The 22,407-nt window shown below is 41.8% G+C and overlaps 1 protein-coding gene across 4 annotated transcripts in view; it reads left to right on the top strand.

Annotated features, from left to right (window-relative positions):
* JARID2 (jumonji and AT-rich interaction domain containing 2) overlaps nucleotides 1-22,407 on the top strand; it is a 224,979-nt gene that overhangs the window by 87,041 nt on the left and 115,531 nt on the right. For 3 of the 4 annotated variants that reach the window (XM_062617973.1, XM_062617975.1, XM_062617974.1), the window contains exon 3: nucleotides 7,528-7,663. In XM_062617973.1, the coding sequence (XP_062473957.1) occupies nucleotides 7,528-7,663 (136 nt within the window). Of the gene's footprint in view, nucleotides 1-6,526; nucleotides 6,630-7,527; nucleotides 7,664-22,407 lie in introns of those variants that run through there. The other variant, XM_062617972.1, reaches the window with a different exon arrangement.

Below are 22,407 nucleotides of genomic sequence, written 5' to 3'. Positions count from 1 at the left end.
ATGCTGTGTGTGCTGCCCTCCCTTTCTTGCATCATGGTTTGGTGTCATGATGGGTTTACTTCCCTCCAAGCATGGGCTGCTGCTGAAAGGGGTAATCCTGCCTTTCTCTCGGCCCCAGCAGTACCTCCCATATGGCCATGTGGTCAGTAATAAGGGAGCTGATCTGGCTGAAAATGATCGTTTTTCTTGTCCTGGGGAGACTTCAGCTCTTTTCCCCTCGCAAGCTGGTTAAATGGCCACATAAGGGCTAGTGCTGGCATCACAGACAGGGCAGGTGCATCCCATGTGGTGGCAGGTGAATTTATGTAAGCCGGCTATGAAAACTGCTCTGCTAGTTTGAGTAATTATCTTGCACCTTCACACCTCTTTATTCCAGCACTCTGCCGCTCTTCTTGTGGCTTCCTTCTCTGTGCTGCCAGCTCCCATCAGAGCCTGAAACTCTCATGCTCTGCTTGCAAAATGGTTTATTAGATGCCTGGCCTAAGAAAATCATAGCTGTGTCCTCACTGCTACCTCTGAGAGGTGGTTCAAGTTGAAGTCCTGCTGTAAGTTGATAAATTGGAAACTTTAGATCTCTCTTTCCTCTGAATTTGTTTATTTTGTAAAGACCAACACGGGAAACAGTTGATGTCTTGTAAGGTTTCACTAGTTTCATATTGAGTAGTGTTTTTCTAGAGATGCAGAAACACTGCTGAGTCCTCTGAGTTTATGTAAAAGAAACTATTAGCACATGAACCCACTTTATATTAGGTGTTCATTTAATGTGTTCATTATTAGGCCCAAGATAAGAACTATTCTTTAGTCCTCAGTTCTGGGAGCCTGTATGAAGACAGTAGCGATTTGTGTGTGGAAATTTTGACAGTAACTCTCTTACCCTAATGTATTATTGCAAGAGCAGGTTGAAACTCACTGGGCTTAAAAGTGCCCAAGGCCTTCAGTGACCCAAAAACCAGAACGTTTCTCTTCCATGCTGCTCTTAGAATTGTATCTGAAGGGAGGAAAGGCAATCCCCTGTGCAGCAGGAGACTGCAAGTAAGTGTAAACCAATGGGAAATTGCAGGGGATGAAAGCTGTAAGAGAAGTGCTAAAGCAGGAAGAAGAGAGATTTGTATTTTCCTCCATCGTTTCTTTGCTGTGTTAAACATTGGTTCTGCTAGGCAGCAGCTGTAATGTAATGTGAGTTCTTTGGGGAAGTTTTCTGGAAGCATGAGGGAAAAAGTTGCTATAATTACCAGATACACTTAAATGCTATAACAGAACCATTAATAAAGAAAATTTCCCCTTTCTTCGTGTTAGTTAGCACATTTTAAAAACATGACCTATTTTCCTAAACAGACAGAACAGATTACATTTTCCAGAAGGCATGAGTCACTGTACTATAAAGTCTCCAAGCTGTATCAATCTTCATCAACTCAAGCCATTCATGAGGTTTTATTTTTTCTCACTGAATATAAGCAGTTTGTTTTAAATGAGAAACTGCTATATCCTCTCTAGATACTTAAGCTTGATTAAAAGGTTAAATATTAAATAAGTGTGAACTTTATTCTGAGAGGAGAAGGGAGTGGAAGGACCTTGATAGTAAGCAAAAGACTGCAAGGATATTACTGTGGGTATATATGGGTATATCCAGTTTGCAGAATGCTGTGCTTGGCTGTAAGAAGTTCAAGCAGCATGACAGCTGCCAGAAGGACCCAAAAAATCTTTATTTATATATCTTCAGAGTCTGGTTTCAAATCATTACCCTGGAAATTCAAGCTTTTGCTGAGAAGAGCTTCTGCCATCTGGTCGTGGAATGGCCCACTTGCACTGATGGGTTTTCCTCTGCGAGTACTATGTGCTCGGGGTGGTGAGAAAGTTGATGGGACTTTGCGATACAATGGAGACCTCTGCCAATGCAACAGGGGAAGTGCGTGTGTTAATACAGTGCTTTGCACTTTCTCTTGAGGTTCACACCGTGCCATATGTATACTGAGGAAGTGGGCTTTGTAAATGAATAAGTGTACTAATTGCAGTTAGCAGTGCTAACTCACCCAAGACTGCACAGAAGATCTCTTTCAGACTTGGGAGGCGTCTAGGTTTTCTAACAATTTCTTAGGTCTGGCTTTTAGAGGAAAGGCAGGTATAACTGTTTTTCATTGATAATATACAGCCAAAAGGCAAAAATCTGTTGCAGGTCTTGCATCTAGTAAACAAACATTTCCGTCTTGGTCCTTCAGCTGCAAAGTAATTTGTATGATCTCTGAAAACGGGTTGTCTGTTTTTCATGCAAAAGACAGATTTTTGTTTTGTTGCTAACTAAACACAGAAAAAAACACCCTTTGAAATAGTTCTCCTTCAAAAATATCCTTGAGGAAAGGGTAGAAGCTTGTGGTTTATTTTTCCCATTGCTTCAAAATGACCTTCTTACATCTGCGGGAAAGACTCTCCGGGGGCTGTTGAACCATGAAAGCATATTCATTTAGGGCATTGGGTGCCACAGTGATTTTAAGCGAGCGTTGGCTGCAGTGCTGGAAAAAATAAAAAGAGGGGGTTTGTGTTTTGTTGTTTTGCTTTCTGCAACCTGGCATGAAGAATGGGGTCAGGAGATGCGTGCTTGGGAAAGACCCAAAGAAAGAGCTGGAAACACGCCAGCCACACTGAGTCATAACACACATGCTTATAAATATCTTTGTACCTTACAAAGTCCTGACTTTTCAAATAAAACCATCACTGCTGTTAAAGTATTTACATAAAAGTAAAACAAATAGCGTGGAGCACTGTGTGCGTTCTCCCTTGTTCCAGTCACTGTGAACTGTGACTCCTGTTTGCTTAAGGCAAGGCTGAGCCAGGCTAAAGAATGCCGTATCTGGCGATGAATGAACAAACAGAGAAGCTGGAGTCATTTGTACGTGCATGCTTCTGCTGTTTCTCATGGAGCAAAGCAGCACGCAGCAGTGCCTGCTACTTCAGACTGACGTCTCACCTACACGGGAGGTGGCATGAAGCCTGCCTTTCCCTTCTGTCGGCTTTGCTTTTTGGGGTTTATGTTATTTTTTAATGAGAAGTCTGTGTGCAGGCCATATATACAGGCTAGGCAGCTGAACTGCACTGAGCAAGTGCCTAAGCTGTAGATGAATGGTGAAAGGTATAGGTGGTGCACATTTTTATCTCATTGCAAATATACATTATAAATTGATGTATACTATGTCTACGTACCTGTATGTGTGCTTATATTTATGCGTGCATTATACATTAATATGTATATATTTTAGTTTGTATACACCCACATTAATATATATGTCATGGTATGTTAAGTGCATTATATACCTTTAATATGCACATAGCAAAGCCACACACATACACTGCATGTGTATGTATATATTTCTTCCCAAGTTAGCAGTATGTGGCAGTATCCTGTTGTACTTTTCTGCAAGCATCACCTCTACAACTTAGAGCTGAAAGCAAGCTGTCAGCCAGGTAGCGTGAAAGAGAGCTGCTCCGCTATCTGCAAGGTAGCGTCCTGTGCAGGAGCATACTGCGTAGATGAATGGAGGTTGTGCTCCTCTTCCCCATCCCCTTGGAGTGAACTTGTTGACGTGTTGCTTGGCTGCCCTGGTTGCTGAAGTTCAGCTATAAATGTACAATGTGTGGTTCCCTGAAACACTGTAACAAAGAAGGTGGCATGATTTTTTTGGGGTTTTAGCAGTTTACAGGAAATGATGCACTTCTGTTTCTTAATTCTGCCCCAGGGCTTCCCTGGTTGCTCACGTCTGTTATTTTTTTCAGTGAGTTCGTGAGCTAATCTTACTATCAGATTGAGAGGCAGACGCCATCTCGGCTGACCTGCACAGGGAGAGCTGTGGGCTTGTGGTGCTGAACCTGCAGTTTAAGACGTTACTCAGTCCTCTTTTGAGTCTAAGTCAATAATGGACAATCCGTTAGTTCCCCGTAAGTCTCTTCAATGGCTAATTACTTGCACAGTTGCAGAAATTGTTCTTTAATTCTTTCTTACATTTTTTTGAATTCGAGTTCCAGCTGTTGGATGATATTACACCCCTCTCTGCCAGCTCCGGAGCCATCTATTACCAAATTCCTACTCCCTGTGGACATATTTAAAGGCAGCGATCAAGTCAGACCCTTTGAGGGGCTTGGTTGTTTTTTTTTTTGTTTCTTTTTGAGAGGTTACTTAGATTAAATTCCTCAAGGTTTCACTTGAGGACATTTCTGAGGAGTTCCAGGTGTGTGTATGTTGTTTTGCTGAAGTGAGGTAACTCTTGCAGTTGTTGGTGGTGCAAGTGCAGAGCGGGGCACATGGTGGCTCTCCCTCCACTGGAGTGCCGAGGCAGAGATGATCTGACCCATGTAATTATGGTTAAATGTGTCGGGAGCTGGAGCTGCATCACCAGCAGAGCAGCAGCTCAGCTGGGCTCCAAGTCAGCTGCTCTCCGGCTTGCGGCTGCTTTTATGCCACAGGCTCAGGGGAAGATGCCGTCAGTGATTGTGAAACCTTTTTATTCCTCCTGCATGGAGCAAGTTTTGGTAGCAGCTTAGCCCCTGATTTTGCTGACCTTGGATAACACAGTGTTGGGGAACTTGAGGACCTTTTTCCAAGCAGAGTGATGGGTGCAGGGAAAGCTGAGAACAGAGCAGTGTAGGCGGAGCAGTGGATGCAGCCTCAGCACAACCGGGCTGGTGAGATCTTTGGCGTGGAGAGACTCCCCCACGTGTGTTTCTGTTGACAGTGCTGCTGTTACAGGGAGGGATGAAGCCAGTATGGTTCATCTTGAGTTTTACAGCTCTGTGAAGTGAGTGTGGTGTGAAATGATGCTGTGTTGCTGCAGGGGGTGCTGAGGAAGGTCTTTGTTCCTGCCTCCTGGGACGCATCTCTTTGCTGGTAGCATTATGGCCGCACTGGGGAAAGTGGGAGGGAGCGTCTCCTGCAGCAGGGCTGGAGCCTTGAGCTGACAGCAGGAACACATTTGGGTGCTTGTGTCCCTCAGAAAACTGGGGGCTGGGTTGCACTCCGTATGTTTGCATTTACAGCATGTTGTCTGGGGAGAGGGAGATGACTTCAGGCTGTTCACAGAAATACTTTGAGAGGGTGGCCTAGACCATAGGCCCATGTCATGGTACTCTCCTTCTCTCCTGCAAGAGAGACCATAACTGGTGTGTCCCAGGGCATGGCATCAGTTGTACCTGACAGTGCTCCCTTACCTGCTGCAGTCGGCTGCTTGGTCAGCGCATGCCAGTGTAAAGATCAGTTCTGTCAGCAGGCTTCACCCCCTCAGTACTGACATAGTGAACGCTGCCATGTGCTGCTTGCTGTGAGCTGTCCTGACAACGTGGGTTTAAGTGGGATTAGTTTATTTGTGTTCTCTATGTTTTTGCTGTATTTTTAGTGGCGATAAAAGAGCCAGTGGGGTCAGGAACCAATGGGTCTGGTGGAGGAACGATTTGTCTATGGCTTCGGGACAGGCCCGGTGTTTCACAGGAGAGCAGCCTGAGGCTGACAGGGCCTAAGGAAAGTGGCATGTCTCTGAGTACACCTTACATTAACTGGGGTCGATCCTGACACATGTCTTGTGTGTGCCTGGCTTGAGGAATTTATAAGAATATGGGATAATGTTGTTGTTACTTCTTGTTAGGGTTTCTGTGTAACTTGTCTAGGCTCAGAGCCTGGGGTGGTGTGCCTGGTCAGGGGGCTGTTCATCTTCTTCCTCACATTTGCTGCCCCTTATATTAGGGAAATCTGTACAAATGCTGGCGAAGGGAGCAAGCTGTGTCTGCAGGCCTGTGTCCATAATGTGATGGCTGCTGGAGGTGCTTATGGCTGTTTCCTATCTGAGAATGGTTCCCTTGGGGATTTAATAAGTAGTTTCTGTGAAAGCAGAAATGTGTGATGTCCCGCCAGGCCCTTGGTGGTGGGAATGTAAATGGGGCATCTTTGGGCAAGCTTTGTTAAAATTATGCAGGCTGCAGCCCTCTTGTGTTTAGTGTCACTTCTGGTTAGAGCTGAAGTTAAGTTGGCAGCAAAACGGCAAGCCGGAGTTGCTTGCGTAAACCTCTGTTGACAAAATAGCTGGATGTACGAGTCCTTTTAAACTGCTTGCCTGGAGATGGTTTGGTTTTTTTTTTTTTTTTTCCTTTCTGGTTGCTGTGGGTGTTGAGTTACAAAACTTTCTTTCTTGGCCCAGAGCTGCCTCTACTCTAAAGCTCCCTGGGCATAGCTCAGCCTTCTTCAAAGGATAGTAGTTTGTCCCTCATGTGAAATGTACATCCTGCTGCCAACACACTGGCTGCTTTCACTGCGCTCATTGTGTTGCCTCCTTTTTTTTTTTTTTTTATTATTATTATTATTCTTCCCAAGTAATTTGCCATATGAGATTGAATTTTTTTTTTTTGTGGGAGGGGATGGGGTTGGAGGAGTGGAGGGAATATGATGTTTTTGATCACAGTTCAGCATCTGAATGCCAGTTAAGTCACTAGAGGAGCAAAGAAAACGATCACCCTAAACTGTGGTCTTCCCCCCCCCAAGTTGATTGTGTTGGTCACTTCTTTGACACATGGGATGGTATAAACTCTTCTGCCTCCTGGTGAGAATCGCTGATGGGGCTTTTGGGGTTTCCAGTGCTGCATGGCAGTATGCTGTGGTACATTACCTAAATAAGGCCTGCCTAGAAATGTTAATCTTTTTGCTTGGCATGATGTAGCCCTTGAGGAATTCAAGGGCAAAAATGCTCAAATTATGATTATTTTTTTTTTTAAGACCCCAAGACAAGTATAGGGAGTATGAAAATATGACTTACCTGATCTCACTTATGTCTTTATATCAATTTGCTGACTTAATTTATTTGAATACTAAAGGCTTTGGGGAAATACTTTTCCAGGGAATTAATCTTTTAACTAAAGCAAGTACTAAGTATGACACGTACTACTATTCCTTTTGACAATGTAGCATTTGTCTCCTAATAATAAAGTAGAAAACATATACCCTATGGGCCAAATTCCACTTGGCTTTACCCTTAGTTAAATTCAGAATAACTTCAGTGCTATCAGTGTACAATTTCATTGTAACATCTTCAATAAATGCAGATCACTAAACCAGAAGGGGGAAGAAAAAATAAATTCCTAAGCCAAGAGGCAGAAATCAAGGCCGAAATGGCAACAAGAGAAATTGGCTCTCAAAACTTAACCTCTTAAATTTATACGACATTCAATTTAGTTGGGTCCTCCCCCAAATTATTGGAGAGAGCCCTTCCTGGCTGGGATAAACTTCTCTGTAAGCAATTCCTTATGAGGATTTTAACAAATAAGTTTCGCCTTCTGCCTTAACACCTGGTACAGGGCTACTGCTGTTTGCAAGGTAAACTATTAGAGGGACTAATGCTCTGTCTTGATGGTAATAGTTATATTTCTGTTCTCTGTTACAGCTTTTTTTTTTTTTTAATTAAAAATAATCTGTGTAGCCCTATGCTTTAGGGTTTTGTTTGTTTTGGTTTAGTTTCAAATGCACGCAACTAATATCTCTTCCATTTCCGTCTTCTCTAGGATGACAGCGATGGGATTCCCTGGTCAGAAGAGAGGGTGGTGCGGAAGGTCCTTTATTTATCTCTGAAGGAGTTCAAGAACGCACAGAAGCGGCAACATGGTGACAGCATTAGTGGGAGCCTCAAGGCAGTGAACGGTGAGCTGCTTCTGTGATAACTGCTGGAGGGACTCTGTTCTTTCAATGTATTGGTTCTGTTGTAGGGAGGAAGGAGACCAGTTCACCATCAGGCATGCACTGTGCCCTTTTGATCTGCACAGAAGAACTTGTTTCTAAAGTGTGTAAAATGCCCAGGTTCAACAATCCATATGTTTCAGTTTCTGGTGAACCAGTTGGAATCGGGATTGGGGTGGAGGGTAGTTGTCAGGCAGAAGGGCAAGGGACAGGATGTCACTCAGTAGAAAAGGAGGCACTTCTGCTCAGACTGCTCCCTGATGTGCTGAGTAATTTGACAGAGAAGGTATCCATTTAAATGTGATTGGATTCAGTTGTCTTGGGGAAGGGCAGTTGGATGGAATTTATCTACTTGATGTCATTTGGATGCAAGTAACTGTCTAACCACGATCTGTATCTCTGGAGTGGTATCATTCCATACTGTCTGTTGTCCAGAAGTGAAGTAGCACAGGGCTTACATAAAAAGACTTAAAGGATTGAGAGGACACAAATGCTGGAACATTGGATTCCCCTAGTTCAGCAGTTCACAGAGCAGTTGTTTAGAGGTTTTAAAAGGAGATATAGACAAGCCTGATGGCAGGGGGTTGCAAAGAGTTTAATTTTATTTATTTAAACCTTTGGCCAATTACTATCTGTTGCTTTCCCTTACAGCTTGCTTTAAAAAGCCATGGTGTTCTGAGAGGTGAATATAAAGTGTGTCTCTTTTAAGATTCACTCCCTGACACAGGACCCTTTCCTGAAGAGGCTTTGTCATGCTGGCTTGAGCCTTGAAAGTGATGACTGGCAGGATTCAGATTTCTGGGCAGGCTTATGGTTTTCTCTTGACTCACAAGAGCTTATTTGTTTCTTGATGGAGGTTTATGGCAGTTCCTTTTAGGCATATGCATAACTATACATGTGCTAATGCATTAAAGCAGCAGCTGGGTGCTTACTTGGTAAGTTATTCATATTTATATGTAGCTTGACATGGTGAGTCAAATTTCACTGCATTTTCACTGAGTGTTATTGCTGACAAGACAAAAACTTAGGGGAATGGCTGGATGACTACAGGCAGCATGATGAAGTTACTGCATTGCGTAAGCAATTGCGAACTCCTTAATGTGATTAAAGAAGACCTTAGACTTCTGAGTTCAGTAATAATATCAAATACTGATCTGATGGGAAGGGGCATCTATCTATCTTTAAGAGCAAGCCATTAATAAGCTTGGAGATGTTCACAAAACAGTGCTGGCTTTTTTCCTTCCAACACCTCTGCATCATTGATCTTCTGTCAAACACAATTGCTCTTGGAAAAGTTTCTTATTCCATTGTGGGGGGTTTGTTTAGTCAAAGAAAAAAAAGTCTAAAGGCGTGAAGCACAGTAATTGTCTGTTAGGAGGCTTTGATGGTGTGCCAGGTTACAGGATGACTGAGGTTTGTATGGTGTCTAGTTTCTCCAAAGCTTAGATAAAAAGTGAGTTGGCTGGGAATGCTGTGTTGATGAAGGTACCAGACAGAGACTATGCCACCAGCTTCCTGTGGTAGTGACACAGGTTGAATCTTCAGAGCTTGCCTCTCCCATTGAGAACTGTGGTGTTCAGTGCTTTTTCTCCTTTGCAGAAGCAGGTGAGCAGTTCTTTGGGGGTTTGGTGGTGTTTTTTTTTTTTGTTGGTTTTGTTTTCCAGTGTGAATGATACGCTGTGTTACTCTTTCTGTTTGCTTGAATGATTTTTCAAATGTCCTGTCTGCTGCTCTATTTCAACATCATGGTCCAAAAAGCTGTTTTTTTTTTTTAATCCACTGATACTTGGAAGAATGTTTCATTATGCAGAGAATAAAAGATTTGCAAAAGGGAGGAGAATTGATATTGTACAGCGACATTAAGAAAATCAATTTGAACATGCAATTTGTTCATTAAATCTTAAAAAAAAACCCCACTGTAGCCATATATTTGCAAATCCACAGGTCTCTGTGTACAGAGGAAAAAGCAGGTTGTTCTGAGAAATTACTGTGCTATTCTGAATTTAGGGAAATGTAGTATTTTAAGGGTGAGCCTAAGATAGGTGATTTCATACTTTTTGAATAAGAAGTTTGTCCTTTGTTACAACATGCAGGGCAGAAGCAGTATTTCTTGCACATTACTCCTAAAAGGAGCATGCAGTTAAATATAGTTTTATGTGAGTGGTATCTTTATTAATATTCAGCACTCATAACTGTTGAGGAAGGCATTTGGGGGGGAATGTAGCTGAAATAACTTGAAGTTAAATGTGTTGAGTGCCTGTGTAAAGCTGGGCTCCTCTGATTTGGATTCTGGTTAGGGTGCTTTGCCTTGCAAAGTGTAGGGTTTGTGCTGCTGTCCCTAGTGAACGTTAAAGGGTATTGCTTCTTCAGCTGTTGAAAGTCACCTTCTAGTACCTGGCAAATTTTAACTGTTTCCAGGAGTGGAAGGAGGGGTCTGAACAGGGTTCAAAGTCTCTGAGCTTCCTGTTCATTTTGGAAATGTGGTTTGGTTTCACATACTTCTGAGAGTTCAGGGGACCACAAACAGCTAGGTAGCAGGATTTGATCTTAGTGCCACCATCTGTAGTGCAGAGAGTTTCTTTGTTCTGGTTTTACAACTGTCATCCCTGAAATTTATTTATTTATAGACTTGCAGTATGTAATTTGTTTCAGTTGAAAGTACTTATTTTTGGCTATAGAGGAAGGTAAAATACTAGCCTCTTGCAACTGATGTCTTTTAAGAAGTTTTTATGGATTTGAAGTGGCTGAAGTTGCATAAACATGCTACAAAAGTTGCTTTGCCAGCGTTTGCCAAGCTAAAACTAAATGTGTATGAAAATGATTGTCAGTGGTATTTCAGATGGTGAGTACAGTAGTATTGTTAATGATTTTGTAGCTGGAATAATGATGCCTCTTTGATTGATAGTGAGAAAAGCAAGTTAATTTTAAATGTGAGAGATGAACCCATTAACAGGAGTCTTTTCTGTATTAAAGCTTCTGCGGGCTCCAAGATGTGCTGGTGGTGGCACAGAGACAATTAACTTTAATGCTTCTCCAAATAATAAAAGCAAAATAAAATTTAAATAAATAAAAATTCAAATGACTTGTGGAGATTTTATGTATAATAATACCTTGGCTGTCACTACCTCGCTATTCAAGATATTTGTTATCATGAAAACAATCCTGCCATTTTCAGTGTGTGGCTGAAACCCTGTTTCTTAAGTATCCCCGATTAAAGTAGTAGGTTGTTTGGGGGTGGTGGTATGTTTGCAGGTCTCCTTACTTCTAACCTTTTTATATCTCCTTTTCACCTGATAAATTTTGCTTACATGTTTGTGTTGCAAGTTATTTTTCATTTTAACTGTTTTTCTGCTTTCTTTACTCTTATTCCCTCCTCCCAGCTAGAACGATTTCAGAGAAAGGCGAGAGGGTGTGTTACGGCCATTGTATCGAAGGATATATTGCATGAATGTTTATGGTTGGGTGGACGGTGTCCCTGCCCATTGCAGGGGGGGTTGGAGCTAGATGATCTTTAAGATCCCTTCCAACCCAAACTATTCTGTAATTCTGTGTTGACTCTAGTTATTTGCAGAGTACAGAATGACACTCTACAGTATGCCTTTGTTTGCTATGAGTTCTTCTCCAGCAGCAGGAATATAAAATCTGAGGGAGGTGCTTTTGCAGGTTGTCAAGAAACTCTCTGCAGCCCTAAATGGGGTACTGGAACTCTGATTATGGAAACAAGGTCATGTGCTGGAAAACCAAGAGGGATCTCTTTAATGATTTTGATTACTGCTGGCTGTCATTTGCATTAGGATTTTAAGAATAGGGATTGGTGTTTGGAATAGTGATACCAGTTTTCAAGGATCCTCATCTAAAAGGAAAACTAATTCCTGTAGGAAATTGTTTTCTTCTCCTGTAGCTTAGAATGCGAGATAAGGCTGTAAAATGGGCAATGAAAGATGTAATTATTGCTTGTGTTCTGTTTATGAGAATAAATCCAGTTTCCTCGGAAGATATCATAAAGCACATTTTTAGGATGTGAAACTTTAAATTCCATTTTTCAAAACTTGTGATAAAGAAATTAGTGACAGGGCTAGTGTTTTGTAAGTGAAAGAAGTGCCAAAGTTTCCTTGTTTGTTGAAGGCAGTTAGTTAATCTGCAGACATGACAAATGAGACTTTAGAATCATTCAAGCAGATCATGCATTTTCACAAGATATACTTTGTCCTAGACAGGTGTCATGGCAATTTGCAAACGTGCCAGCTAGGTTAAGCTTGTGGCAAAACATGAGCTAGTTGGGGAAATCAAATGCACACGAGGGAATGCTTTGGTTCAAGACAGAAGTTGGAAGTCATGCTCATTTAGTAAATAGAAATGAGTAAAACCATGTAATTTTGCTATTCTGTGAGATTTCACCTTGCATTTAGGGTGGTTAAAATAATTTATTCATATTATGTGTGCTCTTTAAACAGAAGGAACAATGTCAGTGCTTTCATGGAGGTAGCTGTGGTCCACAGACAGCTGTGGCGCCCCTTCCTCCCTTGTGCTGGTCTGCTCCTGCCCTCAGCTGTTCACTCACAGAAGCTAAAGTGGCTTTTGTTGGAGTTTGCTGGACTTCTGTTGCTTTTTCCAAAACTGACATGTCTCTGCACATAGAGGCAGGAGCCTCTAAGGCAGCTCACTGTGGGACTGTGGTGTGGGACGCAGCAGCAGCAGCAGCAGCAGCCGCCTGCTTTGATGCCTGAGTCTGCCCACCCCTTGGCTGCTGCACTGGCTGGCCAGGCTGGCTGGGGCAGGCAGCAGTGCTGTCTGGAATTAGCTGGTTTTGTCATTGCTGCACAGATTTTAAAGTGTTTCCTGTTTCCTGCTGCACAGTGGTTTCTGTCTGTATTCCCCAGTGGGCCATGCCAATATAGAGGTTCCCAGTGGTAGGGTGAAGTGGGGCTGGATTTATCTGTCTCCATCCTACTTGGGAAACCTCTTTCCCTGGCCATGTAGGTGGTACCCCAGGCATCGTGTAAAAATTGCAACAGATGTGGTAGAAATGCTTAAGCACAGCTAAGCCTGCTCCTTCAGCTCAGTGCCATGCATTATTTGCCAGAAGCCAAATATGTGCAGCAGCCAGCAGGCCAACCACTTTGCTGGGCTGAGGCCATGTCTCTTTTCTTCCCTTTCCACTTGTGCAGATGAAAACACAGCAGTCCTCAGGGAAGTGCTGTTGTCTCAGCTGCGCCCCTATGAACCCAGAACCACATGCCCTTCCTTCCTCCCTGATGCAGACACATAGGCTGGACTACCAACCAGCCTTTAATTTTGAGCAACAAAGTGGCCTCTTCATTCTCTATGATGGTTCAAATATACTGGTAACTTCATCTCTCTTGTTTTTGAAGGTTGCAATTAAGTACTGGAAGGAGGTTTTATGCTAACATTTGTCTGGGGAGCTTTTCGCTCCATCAATGATGTGAAATTGAATTTGTTGACAGTGGGTAATGTCTGTCTGTCTCCTAAGCTTTAGGAGAAGATGGTAAGTGTGCCAAGGACCCTTGTCTGTAAGTGGATTTTTAATATGCATTTACAGAAACAGAAATGCCTCTTTCAGCTTTGCAATATTTCCTCTTTACATTCAGAGTAAACAGCCTTTTTTTCTAGTTTTAAACTGTGATTGTAGATGTTTTCACCTAAAGGCTTGGAAAATAAGCATTTGAGCAGATTTGTCATGGCATTCAGCATCATTTTCACTTTGGTACTTGCTGTCAAGTGAATTTAAAGATTAACAAATAAATAACGGGATGTTGGGGTTGGGCTCCATTGAAAATTTCAAATCTCTTTTCCTTTCTTTGGCTTTTTTTTGTTGTTTTTTTTTTAAGAACAGAATTCATTTTTGAGCCTGCCATGGTCTCACTTGTTCATCGGCTGACACAGGCTCTTTTCACCTTTTCCATCATCACCACTTACAAAAATTCTGCAGACCAAATTACACCCTCGGTGATCTCTGCACAATTTGATTATGTCCAAATTGTGCTCCTGTCTTAACACAATTTCAGTGTTTGGCAAGACTGCCAGAAAATTTCCTCTTGCAGGATGCCTGTCATCCTTTTTCTCTGAGACGTAACAGAGGTGGATATTTTTTTAACCAGAGAAACAGAAGAATTGCATAATTAATATTCTTAAAATTTCATTTCATGGCCTTCTAAATGAGTTGCTGTTGCCCCTGAGTGCTTTTCTGGTCAAGTAATATAGTCTAAAAATAATTTTAACTCCCTGCATATTGCTAATTGTAAGCGAAGGAAAAAGAAAACGGCAGTGAAGAATCTGCAGAGGCACGTGCATAATCTGTAAGAGACTGACTTACTGTAGGTCTAAAAGAAATAAGGTGAGGAAACGTGGGCAAGAAGTGAGCAGAGGCTAATGGGTCTGATTCCCTTCCTTTCACCTCCTGTCTTGTGCTGGCTCTGCCATTCGACTGCCCATGCAGTACAGCTGGTTTGGTGTACTAATATACAGAAAACTATTCCAGAAAAAGAATTTTAAAAAGATATTGTTTTCTTCTAGTTTGATAAACTACACAGTTTCATCAAGAGGTCAGAGGAGCACCGAGTGCTTATTTTGGAGAAAATGGAGAGCCAAAGTACCTTGACTGAAAGCTGGAGGAGGAGGAGACCATATACACCTCATCTGATAGAAGCAAGCTTCTCTGTTAGCACAGTTATCTTGTCTAAGCACAGCTTTAGGATTGATGCAGTTGTCTCAGCACAGCCTTAGATGCTAGAGGGGACGACAGTTGCCAGAAGTAGGAGCAAAAAGGATGCAGCTTAAAAATTCTTTGCAAAGTGCTTTGCAACTGTAGGTGTTAGATTTATGTATTTCTTAACTAAGACAAAACCCACACACAGAAACAACACCCCCACCACTGATGTACTAGTGAAATTCATTGCATAGACTGTTTATGGGGAAAAAAAAAACCCTGCCTTAACCCCACAGGGGACAACAGTTTTGTTTTCCTTGAGTCAGGGTCATTCTGCATAGCTGCTGCTTTGGCTTTGTTGGTTTGTATCAGCAGTCTGGGGAGCACCCTTGAGTGTAGACAAGGAAACTGCTTCGTTCTGTCTTTGGCAGCTGTAAAAGTCACCAACTAGCCTAAATTATCACCCTGGCATCTTTTTGACTGCTAGGGCAGCTGAAAGGATGGTGGTGGTTTTATGCAGTAGGATTGCCTGCTCTGACAAAAATTGTACCTTTTGTCAATTCTAGTTTGCTTATTTTAGAAATGTGAGTAAGACATAACTTCAGCAAAGCTGCTTTTTTACTGTAATCTTAGGTGGGATGCACCACTTTGTATTCTAGCTTAACCATTTATTTGGCAGATAAAGAGGCTTAAATTTGGGTTTAGTTTTGGTATTTTTAATGACTAGGTTTTTATTTGGATGTTAAAAAAACAGATCTGCTTAGAGCATTGTCCTTCAAACTGGCAGGCTGGGCTGCATGAAGTTCATGCCAGCGGTCTGCTGAGATGAGAATTGATGGTTGATGCTGGCCATTGTTGAGTTGTTAAGTTGCTGTTAAGTGATAAAGCCAAAATTAAACAGCTGTTAAAGGTAGTGTAAACGATTAAGTTCCATGCCATTATTTGCCTGGTGGATTGTGCTATTGAAAGGGCTGGAAAACTTGCACAAAATGCAGACATGAAGTGGAGAAGTCACTGCAAGCAGTAAATTTTGTAATCCAGCAGTATGCTTAGACAAAGTGAGCACAGTGCTTCTCTAAGAACATATTTCTCCGAAGGCATGGGAGTTGGGAGAACACTACCTCTTTCTCTCTGATGCCCAATGCTCATCATTATTATTATATTAGGGTTTAATAAAAAGTTCTTGTGGAGATCAAAGGTCTGCAGGTGGGATTATGTAGCTGTTGTAAAGAGGGTTTAAATTTCAGTATTCCTGTTGCTCTCCTATTGTCCATGATTACTTTTCACCTCAAATACTTGTCATTACCTTTGTTCTCAGGCTTTGACTTGTTAAGCAGATTGATCGCCAATCAGAATGGATTTGGAGATCCTTGTAGTGATATGGAGTAAACCAAAAACATCAACAGATTTGTATCTCATTATTTTAGGTGTCATCAACCCACATTTGTATGTAAAATTTATGCTGTGGGAAGCAAGAAAATCAGTTGCCTTTTTGAGCAACAAAACTCACATTGCTGACATTCATTTCACAGCTTGTAACAGCCGGGGACGTTGGTCTGTGCTCTGAACTCTTGCCTCCATGTTTTGGTTTGGTTTTGGTGGGATCTCTCTGACTGAAAATCTCCAAGAAACTGCTGAAATAACTGCTGTCTTTTGATTGCTGTGATGATGAGGGGTTCATCACATAGCAGATACTTCCGAGAGCCTGTGGGTGAATGTTTCCCAAAAAATAAATATAGCTCAGCACGTAGACTGTTAAGTCACAGCAGATTGCTCTGAATCGTAATAAATGCATATGCATTTGAAAATCTTTTTTGTGTGTCTGACTAGCACAGATTTATTATATGCAGTTAATGTGATATTGTATCCAGAATTAGTTGAGTACATGTTTTCAATTACCTGCCTTTGATGTCCTTTATTTTCCACTTAACATGAATTTAATACTGTGAAGGGGGAGTCCAGTCAAAGGTGCAGATATAGAAGCCTTGTGTTTAGGATGACGGGATTACAGTGACAAGCCTGATTTACAAGTGTTGTTTCTGGTACATATGAAGGAGTTTCCAGTTCTGAGAGCTATAGGCAGCTAAATTGCCACCCTTATCCATCCTGTGTTCTCCCTTCACAAGGCTGTTAGCATTGCAATTGCAGCTGGGACTGTGTGATGTTTCAGATCTGTCCACTAAGAGGCTAACTCATTCCAGATAAGCCTTGAACAGACAACATTCGTTTTTTATATTGCTCAGAATTTCCTGTGCTTTGTTCTGCATCTCTTTGTGAAAGACTGCGTTATCTTTGAAAGCCTTCATCTTGTTTTCTTTATTCAAGCTATATGCTAAAATGGAAAAAGGGACGAGTTGGAAGGAGTCCAGCTGGAGCAGTCTGCCAAGGATCCCATGGCAGGACAGAGCTGAAACCTCTTCAGCTGACCTGGTGCAATTTGGGAAGCCAGGCGATAAACCACTTTTCTTGCAAAAGATTTGGCCTCAGCCAGCTGCTCTAAGTAATGCCCAAAGACTGCATCAGCATTTAATTGCATTTTTCTCCTCATTTACTCATCACTCAATTAGCTTCAGTAGTGTTTGACCTTAAAAATGTTTCAATTCAGCCTCTTCCTAGTCTTCCTGTGCATGTGTGTGAACAGATGTGTTAGAGGTAAATCACACCTTGACATGCTCTGTTTCAGCCGGGTTGCCTCAAAAGCAGGTTCTTCCTGAAACACTTCTCTCAGACCGATGGTTGTCATCTCTGATGCTGTGAAAGGTGAAAACATTTCATGCCCAAATGTTTTTGAAAGTGTTCTGTTTACTGAGGATGCAAAACACCCTTGTGTTTTTGTCATGCCTGCTGTTTATGCGGAGAGATTGAAAGAAACTTAAAAGTGATGAAAAGGGCACAGAGGGAGTAGATTTTTTTCCCGTTCTTCACAACGGGGGAATTTTCTTTCTGGTTCAGGGCAGAAATGCTGTCACAATGTAGCAAGAGGGTGCTAGAGCAATGGTAAAAACATGCCCTTTCATACAGGGCATTGAGAAAAACCATCTGTGTTGCACTGCTGTGTACACATGCAGGTGCACATGGAGAGGGTTGAAGAGGAATTTCATCCCCTTCTGGATTATTTTTTTTTTTTTTTTTTTTGACCCTTGCTCCCTTGCTGTGATGTTGGAATCTCATTTCAAAGCCTCAGGCTTTCCCTGGATCTCTGGCTGTATATGCCAGAAGGAAGCAGGACAGTTGCACAGAGCACTAAGGCATCATACAGGAATGGGCTGGGGCAGGGGTGAGACATATTCTTCTTACACAGTCTGTACGTAGGGCTCTATTTCCCTTCCCTCCTGTTTGTTCCTGTGGCACATCTGTCCAGGAACATACTGTTTCTCTTCCAAGGAGAAGTATCCCAACTCTTTAACATGACAATCTACTTCACAGGGCAGGAAGAAAGTAACTTCATAATTTTGCCAAAATTATAAAATCTAACGCTTTTTGCAGTAGTTGTTCTGCCTCTCTGCATTTCAGTGGGGAGGTGGATGGGAATCAGCAGCAATTACCTCTAGGTGGAAGCCGGGAATAAAGGATAGAAGTTACCAGAATGTGGCTTGAATTCCAAATCTTCTTGAAACATAGTTGTTGCTACTCTTCTTCCCCCCCTCTTCAAAATCAATTGAAAATGGCCTTTTGTGCAGCCACAAGCTCTGTGATTAGGGACTACTTGTCAAGTTTTATTTAAATGGAAACCTGTCCCAGAAGCTTTACCTCATCTCATTGTCCTGCAGGGATGAACTTCAAATGCCAGTTTACATTTGCCGGGAACTGACCTTCTGTAATTGAAATGAACAGGGCTGTCTTATCTAAGTAGATAAACACAGCCCATTTGCAATTGTAGATTTAAATGCACTCTTTCATAGATTACCTTTGCACAGTATGGGGGTGGCCTTGAATATTTAAAGTCTCATTAACAAGAGACCAGAATTAAAGTGTAAAAGTTCTTTGTGAAAGAGAGGTTTTTAGCTGCAAGCTGATGTTGATCTCTCCTAGGCTGGAGGAAGACTGGTACAAAGTCCTCTTTATGGCAGAATGGAAGGTACTCCAATAAAACTGGCAGGCAAAGTCTTGAAGGTTGATTAACATCCAGAGCATAACACAGTGTTATATACAAATACTCTGCTCATAAAATAAAATAAATGGGCCCTTAGTCAAGGCATTGCTTGGTGCAGAAAACCACATTTCTTTCTGTTATGGATCTGTGTGTATGCCATTAACGGCCTGGAAAGAAGACTTCTTTTAGAGTAACTGCCTGATTGGAAAAAGGAGTTTTAAGATATTGTCTGTGAACTTGAATATTGGGGTTTATGGGGAAGTTTGCAGTCCTTCAGTGTCCCTGGCATAGTTGGATATTGAGATAAAGCTGGATTACCATCTGGCTAGATCAAAATTATAACTGCTAAGGAAATTTCCATTTAAAGCTTCTCAAATCATCTTGGACCCCGTGGGGATAATCTCATGAAGACTAAATTTGCAGGGAAACTTAAAAAGGAACAGACTGCTGAGAAAGACAGACTGCTCTTCAGTTTGTGTGTTCCTGTTTCCAGGTGAAATTCTGCCAGTACAAAGGACTTGAAAACTTTATCAAGGTTTTAGGAAAATAGATTTGAGCTTTTGTTCAGTGACTGCCTTCCCTCCCGACGTAGCTTGACCAAGTTCTTCAGGCAGCAGGAACCAGAGAGTAGACAAAAGGAGATGATGTTTTCTCTGCTGGCTCTGAGTTCCTTTACTTAGGTTGAAAGCAGTGGAAAAGTACTCTTTTGGTGTCCCTTTGTCACAGACCACTTCAGTTCCCTAAAGCACCAAGCACAATAAATAGCACCTCAGTAGGTTGTTGGTTGGTGTTTCTTTAAAAATGAATGCTATTCTGCAGCCTGAAGGAATAAGTTAAGGAAAAGCAAGAACTCCTCATCTTTGAGGCTTGGGAGCAGGTGCAAGTACCAAGTTCAGCAGTATTTGGCTCATGCCTTGGTCAGTGGCAGGATTTCATTGCATGAGCTCACATCCATTGGAGAACTGATAAATATGCTGGTGTAGTATTTAGTCAGAAACTACAGTGAAAAACAACGGGAAAGCTGCTGGAACGTCACAGATTGCAGAGCTTCCTGTGGTGCACATTTTGCCCCTCAAAATTGGCTTGAAGTACTATCTATGTTTAAGACCATGCAAAGCTACAGTTTTACTTTACATACTAACCAGTGATGTGCAGCAGATGTTCCTGGACACATTTCATGCCATCTCTAGAAACAGAGCATCTCAAGCCTGTGTGGGTCCCTGAAACACTGACACATGGCTTCCTTCTGAATTGCGGCGAAACTGCTCTCAGTCCAAATTAAGCTGTGTCTGCTGCTGGTGCCTGTCGTGAGGGATATTCCTATTTATACCACTTGCTCTCTATGAAATGTAGGTCAGGATATTTAACTTCTGACTACTCATAGGACAAATAATTCTCAGATACTTCCATGTTAATACCAGACAATTAGGAGTACTAACTCTTTGCCTATGCTCTTCATTGTTTGCCACCATACTTTTTCCTCCCTTTTAATTGGAAGGAGGAAAATCTGTTTTCCTGTTTCTCTGTGTACTTTTCCTCTCCAGCTATTTGTGGTTTTCATTCTTTGTCCTCCTTTTGAAGCAGGAGGGTCTCTTCCTGCTGTGCTATGGTGCAAGGACTACTCCAGGCTGCTTGCTGCAGGCTCAGTGTTGGAGTTGTGGAGATGATCATGGATTTATTTATTTATTTATTTATTTATTACACCACCACCACCCCCTACCCCCCCCGCCCCTCTCCTCCCACAAACTCCTGGGCCATCCAGCCTAATGTGAGAACAGATTTGCCTTAGTATTTGGAGAAAAGATCTATAATAAGCACTGGGGACATGCTGGTAAAAAGCATCAGCATGGTATACCAGCTCAGTTGGAGTACTGACTGTACATTAATTCTCAAACTTATAATTAGCTATATTAAATTCCAATTTTCTGAAAGGAACCATTATCAAATAACACTCTGTTTGAAATCTGAAAGAAACACAAGGAATGAAAGCTTAGTCCTCTTATGCTTTCATCTTTCAGAAGCAATCCATATCTCAACATCTTGACCTACATTTTCTTTTTACCCTCTCCAAGAAACATTGTGTGGATTTAATGTCTCAGAAGGGAGGTAAGGATTTTTTTTTATGCATGTGTATGTGTTGACATATGAAGTTTAGGGAAAACAATGAGGCCTTCATGTCCCCAGTGACTAAAAAAAAAAACAACCCAAAACAAAACAACCCCAAAAAAGCATTTTCCATAATATCTCTGGAGCAGATAGAAAGAAATGAAATAAAATGTAAAAAGTCCACCCTGTTCTTTTACAAGTGATCCACTTTGATCTGTCTAGTTTCTGCCAAAGCTTCTTCTGATTTTACGAACCAGTAGAGAAAAAATTTGGATTCTCCTTCTTTCTTTTATCCTTCTTGCTATTTGGGATCTAGTCATATGTTTTCTTTTTACTGTTAAATGGGGTGGGGGTCTTTTTTTGGTGGGAGTGGAGGGGTTGGGTGGTAGTAGTGCTGTGTTAAAATGATGTTTTTGTTCACATTGATTCTCACCTTCATTGTGTAGCTGTTTGGTGTTGCTAATAAATGGTTTTACGTGAGAGTCAAACCTTGATCTGCGTGGCCTGGATGTGCCAAGAAGCAAAGGCTGTCAGTGCATCAAGAACCTGGTGCAGGTTGCAGGCTGATCAGGGTCACAGCTTTGATGACAATTCCTGTTCCATGTACTGCCCCTCTTCCAAAACGGAGCACAGCATCCCTGCAGTGCTGCTTTCCTATTAGATTGTTCCATCCTCTCCTGTCAGGAGGGTAGGTCCAATACTCATGGAGTGATTGACACTGTCCTTTCTGCCTCATGCTGCCACCTGGGACTATGGTTTTAGAGGAGAACATCATCTCCTACTGCAGGATAAATGTTGCTGTAGCCTCACCCCATGTGGGAACAGGCAGAATTCTCCCATTTTGTTCAGCACAGTTTTGTTAGGTGGTTTGGGGGGTATGAGGATGTGTGTGTGTGTATGTTAGCACTTTTAGCACGCAAAGTGCTAAATGCATGCTAAGCGTTAACACTATTTAATAGTCTTTGTAGCTTGAGTTGGGCTTGGTAGAGATGCCTTGAAACAGTGTGGGGAGGAGATGTTCTAACCCCAGGAAGACTTTCGTTGCCTGAACTGTTCCAGTTTAATATGTCTCCTTTAGCATTTTATAGGGTACTGTGAATGTACAGAAAGATTCCAGTTGCCATTTTAGTTGCCTTTTTATTTTTTTCCTCCAATATTGTAATCTTGAAATAGAGTGGGTTGGTTTTTTTTTTTTTTTGAATATCAATAATGTACTTTTGGCCCTAAATCAGTTTTTTATTTTTTGTTGTAGTAATACAACAGCAAACTTCAGCATACACACAGCCTCCTGGGTGTATTTTGAAATCTCCCTTATTGCATTAATACATCCTGCATTTCTATGCTGTTTCTATGCTCCCTCCAGTCCCTCACCCCCATTTCCCTGATGCTGTACTTGAAATACATTACTAGGTATCAGCCTTTGGTTACATGAATGGATGGAAGGAAAATTCTGTGCAACAAATTCTTGGCTGGGGGCAGGAATCGGTCTTCTTAAAAAAAATTTGTAAGAGCATACTTTATCTCCTTTGCTTTGTTTTAAATACACATCACTGTATAGTCTTGTATAAGTGTGTGTTGATGGTTGTTCCAAGGTTTCTATTAGGTCAGGAAGCAGCTAATGTTGTTTCACTTCCCCTTCTGATGCCCTGAAATGTGAGTAAAAAAAGCTGTTTAATAGCAGGCAGACTATTTCATGATGGTGGAATTTCTTTAACTCCTCTGGGGGTGGTGTGTCGGGAAGTCTCCTTAACATTTCAGAGCCCTTTCTTCAGCATCAGGTTTTCAAATGGCTAGCCCCCTACCCCAGCTCTCATCTCTTCCCCTGTGGTTTCCCATAGAGCT

The sequence above is a fragment of the Pezoporus occidentalis genome, unplaced genomic scaffold (assembly GCF_034315485.1).
Source record: "Pezoporus occidentalis ecotype Australia unplaced genomic scaffold, CSIRO_AGI_Poc_V1 ctg2, whole genome shotgun sequence".
NCBI classification, from domain to species: Eukaryota; Metazoa; Chordata; class Aves; order Psittaciformes; family Psittacidae; genus Pezoporus; species Pezoporus occidentalis.
This window is presented reverse-complemented; position numbering and strand designations above follow the sequence as displayed.